At 40.7% G+C, this 14,692-nt stretch overlaps 1 protein-coding gene across 5 annotated transcripts in view; it reads left to right on the top strand.

Annotated features, from left to right (window-relative positions):
- RASGRP2 (RAS guanyl releasing protein 2) overlaps positions 1-14,692 on the top strand; it is a 70,724-nt gene that overhangs the window by 35,730 nt on the left and 20,302 nt on the right. For all 5 annotated transcript variants that reach the window (XR_004540433.1, XM_033956308.1, XM_033956306.1 and 2 more), the window contains 4 exons: positions 74-151; positions 4,236-4,349; positions 4,455-4,570; positions 12,361-12,502. Coding sequence is in view for 4 of the 5 variants with exons in the window: in XM_033956308.1 (XP_033812199.1) it covers positions 74-151; positions 4,236-4,349; positions 4,455-4,570; positions 12,361-12,502 (450 nt within the window). In the remaining variant the exon portion in view is untranslated. The remainder of the gene's footprint in view (positions 1-73; positions 152-4,235; positions 4,350-4,454; positions 4,571-12,360; positions 12,503-14,692) is intronic.

The following is a 14,692-nucleotide window of genomic DNA, read 5'->3' as shown; positions in this document are numbered from 1 at the left end:
ACCCAATATAGGTTGGGATTAGAACCTCTTTCTCTGCCCTCATTAACCCTAATAATGCATCCTCTCCCACCAGGTCTCTCTTGACCAATACCGGTCTGAGGAAGAAATCTACCAGCTTTCTCTACAGCGGGAACCACGGAATAAATCTATGGTAAGAAAGAGCACAACCTGCCATATTTAACTCAGAGGCCCATCTGGACCAGGGGTTCTCAACCCAGTTCTCGAGACACACCAAGCCAGTTTGATTTTCAAGATATCCACAATGAAAATGCATGAGATAAATTTGCATGCACTGGCTCCACTATATGCAAATCTATCTCATACATGTTCATTCATTCATTTATTTAACAATTTATATCCCGCCTATCCCTAGGCTGGTTTCAAAATAAGCATACATACATTGTGGGTATCCTGAAAACCTGATTGGCTAGGTATGTCCCAGGGATTAGGTTGAGAACCCCTGGTCTAGATTGTCTACTAAATGTTGCAGTTGAGCATTGGTGTGTGGATTATTGCAAAGCATTTGTTTTCAGATGTGGGGTTGCCCTTTTCAGTTCCTTTAAGCTCTTTGCCCCCTGGCTGACCTCAGTTGATAGTAATTCATTGGCATTCTGTGAGACTTTTTCTTATCACAAATGCTGATAACACTGTTGTAGCAACAGATTCTCTGAGCCCTGGCAGCCATTAGACTGTCTGTTGAAGGATCCAGGATTGCTTCTTTTTTCAGGCTGCTGGGTTTGGTTTGCAGTTGTTCCTCTTTTTCAATTTTTATCAGTGTGAGGAGTCTGCCACCATCATCGACTATTTCATGATTTTTAACTGGTCCTCCAATTATTTCTTGGTAGATCATTGAAGGTCCTGAGGCCAAGACCCATGCATAGGGCTTTTTCTGAAACTTTACTGAATATCAGGGGCTATCAATTCAGCCACTGGTATCACTGCTAGCAGTGGCGTGCAGACAGGGCCTTCAGGGGATTCACCCCACCCTCTACGGGTCCTGAGGGCACTGCCCTGAATTTGATTGGTTGAGCAGGCAACAGGCAGGTGCTGCTCAACCAGTCAAATTCAGATCAGTAAACCCAGGGATACTTTTAAAGAAACTTTTGAAGACACAGTTATTTATCAATGTATTTATGTGAACGAAATGCGCATGTCCGTAGGGGAGAATGTAGGAGAGTCTATGAGTGTATGTTGTATTGTTATTTATTTTGTATGTTGTTTTGTAAATTGCCTAGCTTTTAGGCGGTATATACATTTTTAAAAATAAATAAATAATAAATAATACTGTCAGGCCCTTCAGGGGGTTTGGAGAATCTCCAGCCCAGAGCCCTTCTTGTTTTTTTTTTTTAATTTTGTTTACTTTTATGTTTGATGCAGTTTGATTGGTTGAGCATGCTGCCTACTTAACAAATCAAACTGCATCAAGCAAAAAGTAAACAAAAACAAAAAAAAGAAGAAAAAAAACAATGTGGTAGAGCTGGGGATTCACTGAATCCCCTGAAAACCCTCACCACATGCCACTGACTGCCAGTGAAGGACCTAATCCCCTCTTAATTGCATTGAACAATTTCCTTGTAACATCTTCAGCTCCAGCTGTGCCAGGTCCTGACTTGGGGATTAAACCAGAAACCTTTGTTCAGATGGGGGTTTACGTCAAGGAATTGTTTTCTGCGTGGGAACGTCTGGAAGGAGTGGAAATGTGGTAGGCAAAACTGAAAAGAGCGACTGTAAGGGCGACAAACCTTTTTGTGAGGCAAATAAGTAAAAGTAAGAGGAAAAGAAGGCCGCTTTGGTTCTCAAAAGTAGTAGCTGAGAAGGTAAGGAATAAGAAGTTAGCTTTCATAAACTACAAAAGATAGCAGAAAGAGGAAGACAGGCAAAAATATCTGGGAAAGTTAAGAGAGGCTGATCATGTAGGAAAGCAAAGATGCAAATGGAAGAAAAAATAGTTGACATGGTAAAACGAGGAGACATTTTTTAGATATATTAGTGATAGGAAGAAGTATAAAAGTGGCATTGGGCATTGGGCAAAGGTGAAGGGGAGGAATATGTAGAAGCTGATAAAGAAAAGGCCGAATTGCTTAACAAATATTTCTGTTCTGTGTTCACGGCTGAAGCACCGGGAGCGGGACCGCAGAAGACAAATGTGAATAAGGATGGAGGAGTAATAGACCCTGATCGATTTTCAGAGGGTTGTGTTCGTGAGGAGCTACCTAAAATAAAGGTAGACAAAGCGATGGGGCCAGATGGTGTACATTCGGGGGTGCTGAAGGAACATAGGGAAGTTTTGGTAGCTCCTCTGACTGACCTTTTCAACGAGTCTCTAGAGTCGAGAGTGGTACCGGAGGACTGGAGAAGGATGGATGTGGTCTCTCTCCACAAAAGTGGAAGTAAGGAAGAAGTAGGGAATTACAGGCCGGCAAGTCTGACTTCTGTGGTAAGTAAATTAATGGAAACGCTTTTAAAACAGAGAATGGTCAAGTTTCTGGAATCCTATGGATTACAAGACCAGAGGCAACATGGATTCACTAGAGGTAGGGATTGTCAGACAAATCTGATCAATTTCTTTGACTGGGTGACCAGAGAATTAGATAGAGGGAGTGTGCTAGATGTGGTATATTTAGATTTTAGCAAAGTCTTTGACAGTGTTCCACACAGACGTCTAATAAATAAGCTGAGTGCCCTTGGGATGAGTCCCAAAGTGACGGGCTGGGTCAAGAACTGGTTAAGTGGAAGGCGACAGAGGGTAGTGATCAATGGAGATCGCTCTGAGGAAAGGGATGTTACCAGTGGTGTGCTTCAAGTTCTTGGGCCTGTTCTTTTTAATATTTTTATAAATGGTATTGCTGAAGGGTTGGGTAAGATTTGCCTCTTTGTGGATGATCCCAAAATCTGCAGTAGAGTAGACATGCTAGATGGTGTGAATAACATGAAGAAAGACCTGGTGAAACTTGAAGAATGGTCTGAAATTTGGCAGCTAAAATTTAATGCTAAGAAATGCAAGATCATGCATTTGGGCTGCAAAAACCCAAGGGAACCGTACAGTTTAGGGGGTGAAGAACTTATGTGCATGACAGAAGAGTGGGAATTGGGTGTGATTGTATGTGATGATCTTAAGGTGGCCAAACAAGTTGAAAAGGTGACGGCGAAAGCTAGGGAGAGGTATGGCCAGTAGGAAAAAGGAGGTGTTGATGCCCCTGTTTAAGACTCTGGTGAGACCTCATTTAGAATATTGTTTACAATTCTGGAGGCCGCACCTTCAAAAAGATATAAAAAGGATGGAGTCAGTCCAAAGGAAGGCTACTAAAATGGTGCTTGGTCTTCGTGATAAGGCGTATGGGGACAGATTTAAAGATATCAATCTGTATACTTTGGAGGAAAGGCAGGAGAGGGGAGATATGATAGAGGCGTTTAAATACGTACATAATGAGTCGAGTCTCTCATTTGAAAGGAAACTCTGCAATGTGAGGGCATAGGATGAAGTTAAGAAGTGATAGGCTCCGGAGTAATCTGAGGAAATACTTTTTTACAGAAATGGTGGTAGATGAGTGGAACAGTCTCCTGGAAGAGGTGGTGGAAATGGAGACTGTGTCTGAATTCAAGAGGGCCTGGGATAGGCACGTGGGATCTCTGAGAGAGAGAAAGAGATAATGGTTACTGCGGATGGGCAGCTAGATGGGCCATTTGGCCTTTATCGGCCATCATGTTTCTATGTATTGCGTAGTAATTATTTTATTTATTTGTAAAAATGTTTAGCCTATACTATTTGCCATTCCAGGCTGGTAAAAATAAACTAAACCAAAGATTCATCACAGAGTACAACAACAAGAAAGTGACATCATTCAAATCTTATCCCATTAAAAAAAAAAAAAAAAAAAAAATCATTCATGTCTTCAAAAGAAACATTAAAAACTCCTGTAGCAGGAAAATAACAAGAACAAACATCAGGAAAAATCAGCAGCAATGAAGCAGAAAATATTAAACAAAAGGCTGCCATTGGTTCATTCAGGATGGTCTGAGCTGGGATGGGGGGGCTTCTTTATAACCAAAATTGATTATTGTTGGATTCTGTTTATATGGCTTTTGTTTTGTTTCTCTTTTGTCATTGTTCCACAATAAAAATAGCTTTGAACATAAATAAAAGGCTGCCATTGAGCTATCAGACTGGCCCAATGCATATCTGTTATTCTCACCCGCCCCCCAGCAACAATTTTCTACCTCTTCTTGGCTTACAGGTCTCCAGTCCCACCTCTCCCACACCTCCTGCTCTTATTGACGAGTGGGCCTCAGCTGTGAAACCAAAGCCAGATCAGGCCATTATCATTAAGCACATTGAGAAGATGGTGGAGGTAAGCAGGGGCCCATTTTGAAACTCTTGTCTAAAACCCATTTGGTGCTTGATGCGCATTTTCTCACCTCCTATTCTCTGCCCATTTCCGCTTTCCGTTACGTAGTCTGTATTTCGGAATTTTGATGTGGACGGTGATGGACACATTTCCCAGGAGGAGTTCAAGAGCATCCGGAACAATTTCCCTTACCTGTGCAGTTTTGGGGATCTCGATGAAAACCAGTGAGTATTTCCAGAGCCCTCACATAGGCCCAAAATGGTCCTGCCCTTTCTCATTACTGATTTGAGCTTTAAGGCCCTGATTCAATAAACTGTGGCTAGGCGTTGCTAGGCATGGCTGTCAATCAACCTTTTGGTGTCGTTTATAAAATTGCATCTATCAACGCCTAACTCAACGTAGGCGTCATAATGTTAGATGCCAGTATATTAGGCCAGGGTTTTCTTGGTCTAATTTACTGGCGCCTAAGGCAAACCACACCCAAACTCTGCTCCTAACCATACCTACTTTTTAGGTAGGTGCAGGTAGGAGCTGGTAGGCTCCTCGGTGTAGATGCCTACCCAAAAATTATTCTTTTAATTATTTTCTAAATTATTTTTTAATGGCTCTGTACAATTAACAGTACTAATTGATCCAATTACAAATATTAATTTAGTCGCCTATGTAAGTAGGTGTCCCAATTGAGGTGCCTATCAGTAGTCACCATTTATAGAATCAGGGCCTAAATCCCTTACTCCGGAGATAGGCTGGAACCAAGTCCTGGAGCAGAGTCTTAGGGGTCCTTTCCTGCACCCATAAAGCAGTGATATGAATGCGCTGGGCTTCCTAGAAATCATGGGATAACCCAGAGATAGCTTGCGAGGGGTGCAGAGACTCATTGTGGGGACTCATTTACATAAGTCAGTAGGGGCTGAAACTTAGGAACATGTGTGAAAAACACAGTTGCCCCTTGGTAGAACATCCATAGAATGTACCAAACAGCACTGGTATAAGGCTTGTTGTAGTTTTCCGGGTCTTGCGGCGTCTGGTCAGGTTGACATTTCAGCCATCATGCTGTGGCTTTCTTCAGAGTATGCTGTGAGGTCTACAGTTTGTCTTTATATGTAGTGGGTCCTCAAACCCAATTGGTTGAGGTTGAAGACAGGAAAGTCCGTTGGTCACCAATTGGAACTTTGGGTGGGAAAATCAGTTGGACTCTTTTCCTGTAGAATGAAAAATTCTCTGGTGAGTTTAAACGTCAAATTGGTGACCAACAGACTTAACTCCTCATTCACATCAAGCCCCACCCAGTCAAGTTTGAGGACCCACTATATTTAAAGACAAAATGTAGTCCTCACAGGCAGGGCAGGATTAATTCTTTGTACACTGGGCCCCCTAGCCCTGCCCCACCCATGCCCTGCCCCAACCCCGCCCCATTAATTTACCTGTTTTCTTATTTACTTCTTTATTTCCACCTGTATTTCTTTTTTTCTAAAATTCAAAACAAACAACAAAGATTACCATACTAGTGCTAGTGTAGTTTTAGTTCTATGCAAGCCACAAACATATCTGAACAAATCCCCCTTTCCTTCTCTTCCCTTGCTCAATACTTTAACTGAACCCTTTCCATACATATATAAAAGTGTTCATGTTCATTGTACAGCAGTAATACTATCCGAAACATAAGTCTATATTAACAAAGTTTGCAACTCCTCTCAACTGCCTATGTCGTTCAACTGTAACCCATATGTATGTATAAAGAACCAAATCTGTAACTCCTCTAGTACATTCTACTCCATGTATGTTAATTTGCAACAAAACAACAAGTGGTTAATACCCCTAGAGATCTTGAGCTGCTTTACCACAGAGAAGGGAGGTTCACTGGAGCCAACATGAGGTAGAAACAGGAAAAAGAAAAGGACGAAAACTTAGCACCGATCCAAGCAATACACACCTATGATGTGGATTGCAAAACTCCTAGCCCATCGAGGGAGAGCTGAGCCGCGATGCTACTGGTCAGACTTTACGGTAGATATCCTGCAAACAATGGGATGGTTGGATAGGCTGGAGTGAGTTTGGATGCCAACTTCAGCAACTGAAACCTAGGACAATACCAGACTTTACAGTCTACGGCCCAGAAATATCAAAGAAGAGACAAGTTAATCTAATCATGTATTTTTTAATTGGTGTAACTTATGGGCAGACTGGATGGACCGTTCAGGTCTTTATCTGCCGTCATTTACTATGCCGGACACCTCCCCCCAACAGGTCAGCTGATGCCCTATAAATCCGGGCCTTCTGCGGCGCACGCCGCAGAGGCGCGCGCATAAGGAGCAGGACCTGCTCCTTTGTGCACTCCTTTGTGCGCAAAAAGAGGGCGCGATAAATAATAGACAGTACTCTCCTTACAATAAGGCTATTACATACCAAAAATTTGAGCTCCTAATTTTATTATTGCTTAGGAACTCTATTTTCCAACTTGGCCCATCTACCTCAGCTCAATATGATAAGTAAAACACCTGCGAATAATATCCCAGTTTTTTGGGTTCATCGCCCCATAAACTACAAAGAAATTACTTCACATCACTCTTCTTTAATAAAAGTCCCCACTTCTACCCACTTGTGTAATAACATTAGAAGCAACAATACTCATCGTCTGAGAATTGGACTCATTAACGCCAGATCCATTAAGAATAAATATCACCTCATTAAGGATGACATCATCCACAATAACTTACATGCTCTATTTATTACAGAAACCTGGCTCACTGAAGGCGATGAAGCCTATTTATCATATTGCTGTCCCCCCAATTATGACTATTTATTTAATCATCGCCATAACCGAAAAGGTGGAGGATTAGCAATCATATATAAACACAATTCCTTTATTTTACTAGACTCTTCGCCGAAGGCTTCTACTATCGAATACCTCCACCTTAAATGCACCTTAAATAACCAACTTAACTTCCTATTACTTTATGTTCCCCCCCCCCCCCTATTGGACAAAATAAACTTTCGCTCCTTCAAGAGATTATATTCGATTTCTGTTCCAGAACAACTACGGTACTCCAATTATTTTAGGAGACTTCAATATACACTTTGATGACTCTTCCAGTCCACACACCATAGATTTATTAAATACTTTGAAACCTCTCGACATTCATCCAAAAATAGCTGAACTCACGCACATAGCAAACCATACATTAGACATGATTTTTGTCCCATCATCTCATCATCTTATTTTCACTGGCTTGTCAGTACTTCCAGTCCCCTGTTCAGATCACTATTTTATATCTTTTTCACTTGATTTGTATAAGCATAGCAAACCACAACTCTTACCAAAAACTAAAACTATTATTGCTCGAGACTATAATAAATTGGATGACACTGATATAAATTCTTTTCTAGATCGAACAATCCTAACATCTTTTACAGATTCAATCGAAAATCAATTATCGGCTTGGAATACATCTCTTCTGTCTCTTCTAGATAATAAATCTCCACTAATAACTAAAACTGTCCCTATCCGTAAAATTGCAAACCCTTGGTACACGGCTGAACTCCGCTTAATAAAACAACAATTGCATTCCTTAGAACAAAAATGGTGAAAAAAAAAACAATAACTAACCTTCAACGTCATATTATACAAAACAAAAATTAATCAAGCAAAAACAATATATTACTCGAAAAAAATAGATAAAGCTAAAAATCCTTCCACATTATATAATACCTTAAAAACAATAGATTCAAAAAATAATATAAACAACACTGCCCAAAAATCTACATTAAAAGCCCAAGAATTAGCAGATGCTTTTAATCAAAAGATCATTAAAATTCGTAATTCTTTTGTCTCCACTATAACAAATAACTCTTTATGTTCTGATCAGGCCAAATCCATATCAACAGCACGTTGTTCCAACTTTAAAATACCGACAATTCATGATATAGAGTCACTCTTTAAACAAGTTAATTTAAAAGGCTCACGTTCCGATAACATCCCTCCTTTCTATCTAAAAAAATTTTTTTCACATTTCGGACCTTTTATTCACTCTCTCATTCAGACTAGCTTAAATACAGCTACAGTCCCATCACAATGGAAGACTGCAATTATTACCCCAATTCTTAAAAACCACAAAATTAGTATCAACGAACTAACTAATTATCGTCCAATAGCTAATTTACCATTTTTAGCCAAATTAACAGAAAAATTAGTTTTCAATCAATTGTCTGATTTTACGGAAAACACGAATGCTCTACATCCTAACCAAACAGGGTTCCGTAAATTCCACAGCACTGAGTATTCTTTGATAGGCCTAACATCTAACATTCAATATTTTCTAGACCATCAAAAATCCGTCATTCTTTTCTCCTTAGATATTTCTGCTGCCTTTGACACAATAGATCATAATCTGCTCTTAAACAGGTTAGAAGAAATTGGCATAAAAGAAAATGTACTTTCATGGTTTACTTCATACCTTGCAAACTGTAATTCTTTGATAAGGTTCAATGACGAATCCACGATTTACTCTTCCTCTTTCGGAATCCCTCAAGGTTCCATATTATCTCCTTTACTGTTTAACATCTTTCTCTCTCCCCTACCAATCTATAGGTTTTATTCCTTTTTCGTATGCAGATGATATACAACTCATTCATCCCTTGGATCCAGGAAATACCTCAGAAATTGCATCCATAAATCACAAACTGGAAATAGTACAAACCTGGCTTAACACAAATAAACTAGCGTTAAACATAAATAAAACAAAAACATTGTTATTTGCCTGGAAAAATAGTCTGACTCTGTCAAACCCTTTCACTCTTAATAATACCCCTCTTAACTTAGTTTCCTCAGTCAAAATTCTTGGAGTAACAATTGATGACAAAATGATTTACCACGAGCATATTTCCCTTATAGTAAAAAACTGTTTCTACAAATTACGACTAATCCGTTCGATTGCAAAGTTTCTTAGCCAGACTTCAATTAAGATTCTTATACATTCTTTAGTAATTTCTAAACTCGATTACTGTAACGCTCTGCTTCTCAATATCACCCAAAAAGGATAAAGGAGATTACAATTAATACAAAATACGGCCATTAAACTGATATATAACGCAAAAAATACGATCACGTTACACCTTTACTAATAGATGCACATTGGCTACCAATTAGTCATAGAATCTCTTTTAAAATAATTCTACTCATTTTTAAAACATTAACATCAGGCGAACCATCTTTCATATTTAGATACTTAACCCCATATAATACTCAACGTTCACTCCGTTCTTCCGGACAAAATCTCCTATCGGTACCCTCTTTAAAAATTATTGGAACTCGAAGATCAGATATGTTTACAGTCATGGGGCCTCAATGGTGGAATGCCCTACCACAATACATTAGAACAGAAAAAGACATTATTAAATTAAAAAAACTTTTGAAGTCATACTTATTTGATGATGCGTTCAATACTTGAAATCCTTAGATCTCTGAGAAATTTACTGCTTTATACTTGAAATTTTCTATTTTTCGGTGATGCTCATAATAATGTTATGGCTTTTATAACCCTTTTCCTTTTGTTTTTACCTCTGTTTTTCTACCAACAACTTAAAATGTAACTTTATCCTTTTTCCCTCTCAAGTCATGTTTGTAAATATGTATCAATTTTGTTAAATGTTAGCCTGCTTTTATTAATTGTATTAGATTATGTACATCGCTTAGTAATTTTAATAGGCGATCAATCAAATGCACTAATAAACTTGTAAACTTGTTAAACACAACGTCCCCGTCCACCACCCCCCTCTGCAGCCATCGTTCCTCAGACAGGAGGAGCACCTACCTGCCTGCAGCTCCCGCCCTCCCCGGATCCTGTGACACGATCCCCGGGCAGAGTCTCGTTTACCTACAGCTCGCCTTGATCTCCGGGCTGTAACCAGCCAAAGGCACTACTGCGGGATTCACTTTATAATCTAGTCCTCCCCAGAGCAGCCCATGGAACTGCGCCCTGTGCCACTTCCAGCCACCGCCTCCTTCTCCTTCTCCTGCCCCGCACGGCAGCCACTGCCACAGCCCCCCTTCTCGCTGCTGCCGCTCAATGGTATTACTATTTATTATTTTTAATTAGTAGCACAGAGCGAGAGAAGGGAGACGCTGATGTCACAAGTCATTTTTTTTTCCAAGGGAAAAAGCAAAACCCCAGCACAGTGGTGTACCTAGCATATGTGACACCCGGGGCCCATAATTTTTTGACACCCCCCTCATCTATATGATTTTTAGTAACAATCCACATATCACACAAGAGTGTACTTAGGAAAAGGCAGCATCTTACATACTGCAGTGAGCAGTACAACATCAATACACCCATTGTAAAACTAAACAAGCCAGACTAGTACAGATCAATCCTGCACAGTCTATCTTAACAAAAAACCATGTCTTTCAAACACACAGAACACAGAAAACACCGTCGCCTAGAATGGAATATGTAATCACAAACTAACCCCTCCCCCTTTTACAAAACTGTAGTGCGGTTTTTAGCCACGGTGGTAACAGCTCAGACGCTGATAGAATTCTGAGCACCAGAGCTGTTACTACCACAGCGTTTGAAAAAATACTCTACAGTTTTGTAAAAGGGGAGATAAAATAGAAATATGTAGACAAATGTTAAACTGAACCACCAAGAAGCTGGACTCTGCATACAATGCAACACCAAAGAAATAGTGATGCATGTCCCCTAAAGAAAAAAAAATATAATTTTTTTTTTCTACTTTTGTCTTCTCTGGTTTCTGCTTTCCTCATCTTCTTGTCACTCTCTTCCTTTCATCCACTGTCTGCCCTTTCTATATGGCATCTTCTTTCCTTCTGTGCCACTTCCAGAAACTGTATGCCTCCAGAGGAAGGCTACTAAAATGGTGCATGGTCTTCATCATAAGGGGACAGATTTAAAGATCTCAATCTGTATACTTTGGAGGAGAGGGTAGATATGATAAGACATTTAAATACCTACTTGGTGTAAATGCGCATGAGTCAAGTCTCATTTGAAAGGATGCTCTGGAATGAGAGAGCATAGGATGAAGTTAAGAGGTGATAGAATTAGGAGTAATCTAAGGAAATACTTTTTTTTACAGAAGTTTGGTAGATGTGCGGAACAGTCTCCTGGAAGAGGTGGTGGAGATAGAGACTGTGTCTGAATTCAAGAAAGCGTAGGATAGGCACGTGGGTTCTCTTGGAGAGAGGAAGAGATAATGGTTACTGCGGATGGGCAGACTGGATAGGCCATTTGACCTTTATCTACCACCATGTTTCTGTACTCTGAAAAAGCCACAGCATGATGGCTGAAACGTTGTTTCTACCTGACCAGATGCGGCAAGACCCAGAAAATTGCAACAAGCAAAACGCCAGCCACAGAAGCCTAAGAGAGCATAGCGCTGATATAATTTTGAGAGTTTGGGTGAGGGTCATGGGGAAGGGAGAGATGATGTCAGGTTCCATATGAAAGTTTGTGTTTGCATATATTTTTTAAAAATGTTTTTATTTATATACCAATTATATCCTAAGTGGTTTTACATTCAGGTACTTTATCATATTTTCCTATCTGTCCCAAAGGGCTCAAACTCTATCTAGTGTACCTGGGGTAATGGGGGGATTAAGTGACTTGCCAAGGGTCACAAGGAGCAGTGAGGGATTTGAACCCACAACCTCAGGGTGCTGAGGCTGTAGCTCTAACCACTGCGCCACACATTCAAGAGGGACAAATTCTTGCTGAACAAACTGGATGGGTGATTCCTGCTACCATTTTCGACCTTACCAAATAACGCTGTTTGAACATAGAGGGCTCATTTCCTCTTATGCCCTGGTCAATTAGTGCTTTGAGAGAGACCTGGACGCTGTCATGCTTCCAGGACAGGGACAGAGCTGGTACAGCAAGGAGCATGGGAGATCTGTCACTGCAGTGACTGACATTCCTCCCAGAGGCCTCTGTCTCCTTAGTCTGAAGAGGTGATGGCTTTGGCTACAGTGATGTTTTTGGTTTTTATTTTCTCACAGGGACGGGAGGATCAGCAAAGAAGAGATGATTTCATATTTCATGAAAGCTAGCTCTGTGTTCAACTGCAAGATGGGCTTCATCCACAACTTCTATGAGACAACCTACTTGCGTCCAACTTCCTGTGAACACTGCAGGAATTTTGTAAGTGCCATACGAAGAGGGAAAGGGGATATCCCTCATCTCTTTAATACCCCCCTGCAACCCTGCAAAGCATTTTACCTTTAACCTTTCATCTTGCACACCCAATCAGCAGTTGGAACTCTTGAGCTGGCCTTGTGGCAAGCACTGCACACCGCTATGTGGAGGACTTGGTTTTAATTATCAGATCAGGATTTTGCTGCCTGGGACACTCAGGGCTGGATATTTTGTACAATTAGCATGCATGGTCCCTGGGAAACGGGGAGAGCGTCTTGGTTGTCATTTGTGTGCACATTCCTAGAGAGATCCACTGCCAGAATTTAACCCCCCCCAACCTAATCCTTCATCTCCGCATCCAAAACGGGGCTGGTGTTAGACAAAAAGGTGCCCAGGATAGAAAATATACTTCTCCCTCCGTATTCGCGGTTTCAGCTCTCGCGGTTTCGCTTATTTGTGATTTGTCATGCTGACTCCGCCCCCCCAAATGACATCATGATTAAAGTTCTTTTTCTTTTACTGACTGATAAAAAAAGTGTAGCTTACCAACATTCACTCTAAAAATCGCTGCTTCCATGCTTTCTCCCACAAAATCGATGATTCAAATCTTTCACCCTGAAAATCGCTGCGTCCCAACTTCCCAGTGTGCACAGAGAAAAACATTGCTTCCCAGCATCCATAGAGAGAAACGCTGCTTCCAAGCATGCATGGAGAAAATCGCTAGGGATCTTTGGGATTCGCCTGCTAAAAGCCCTAACAGCTTTGTGAATCGCTGCTTGCCTGCCATAAGCCCTAACAGCTTTGTGAATCGTGTTTTCAATATTAAAAATGCTGGCTGTTTCCTAAAACCGTGAATAACATATAAAAAGTTATTCACGGTTTTTCCATATTTGCGGCTATGTTCCGCCCGCATCCACCGCAAATACAGAGGGAGAAGTGTAGGCTTTGGGTTAGCAAAGGGGCTAGGTTGCAACTCCCCCTAAGCACAGACACTAGTGAGTACTTAAGTGTTGGAAGTTAAAGCCCTAATTAGCACTGGCAGCCAGTCCTATTTGTACAATTTGACCTAGCTGCATAGGGAGGGAGAGAGAATTGTTGGACATGGTGGTGGGAGAGGAGTGAGGCAGAGACACATGGGGAAGAGTGAGATGAAAGGGAGAAATGTTGGATGTGGTGGAGGAAGGGAGGGAGCGAGAGATGGGGCATGGGGCTGGAGAAGAGAAATGTTGGGCATGGGACTGGTGGAGAGGGGGCAAAAAATGCTCACGTGGTAGGGGGAGGGAGAAACATTGGATGTAGCAGTAGAGGGGTGAAAGAACAAGATGGAAATTTGTTAGGAAGCTGAAAAGTGAAAATGAGAAGGGAGAAAGGTGGTGAAATCTGAGTGGACCGAGGTAGAAAACAAAAAAAGAGAGGAACAAGCTAGATGGAAAGGTTAATATGTCAGAGGACTGTTTAGATTGTAAGCTCTTTGGGCAGGGACTGTTTTCTTGTGACTTTGTGCAGCACTGCGTGCGTCTGGTAGCGCTATAGAAATAATTAATTGTAGTAGTAGTAGAGGCAGTTGTAGTGAGGGAGTGGAACAAGTCCAAAGAGCGAAGAGACCAATGGACAGCAACTGCTTTGAAGAAGAATTTGCAGAAGAAAAAAAAGAAACGGGAACCAACTTGTCTTGTCTTAGAATCTTCATCCTAACCCTTAATGCTGAGTCCTCAACCTTAACTCTTTCTTTGTAATACTCAACCCTCAAGCCCTCCATAGCTCAGAGATTGCGCCTTCACAGCTCCTTCCTCATCAGCACTGGAGAAATAAAAATAGAAATGCATTTCCTTTTCTGCTGAACACAATACAACCGAGCAAAAAAAGGAGTACAGAATTACTTTTAATAAATATGCTCTTAAAAATTTGATTATCAAAACACCAGCCTAAATCTTCAAATATTCAATAGTGTCCACAAATATAACATTAAAAGAAATTTTAAATTATAGTGTGAAAAGTGCTCAGCGTCCTTTGTCTCCTGCACAGACGGTGCCGCTAAGAGAACAAGTTTGGGACCATCATAACACTCTTCCGTCCCAATACAAACAAGTTATTACAACGGCTACTTATGGAGATGGAAAAGGTAGTACCTTCTATAATCACAGTTACTCTTTATAAGTATAATTATATATTGTTATATATTGTGGAAATCTCAGA

Source organism: Geotrypetes seraphini, chromosome 8 (assembly GCF_902459505.1).
Source record: "Geotrypetes seraphini chromosome 8, aGeoSer1.1, whole genome shotgun sequence".
NCBI classification, from domain to species: Eukaryota; Metazoa; Chordata; class Amphibia; order Gymnophiona; family Dermophiidae; genus Geotrypetes; species Geotrypetes seraphini.
This window is presented reverse-complemented; position numbering and strand designations above follow the sequence as displayed.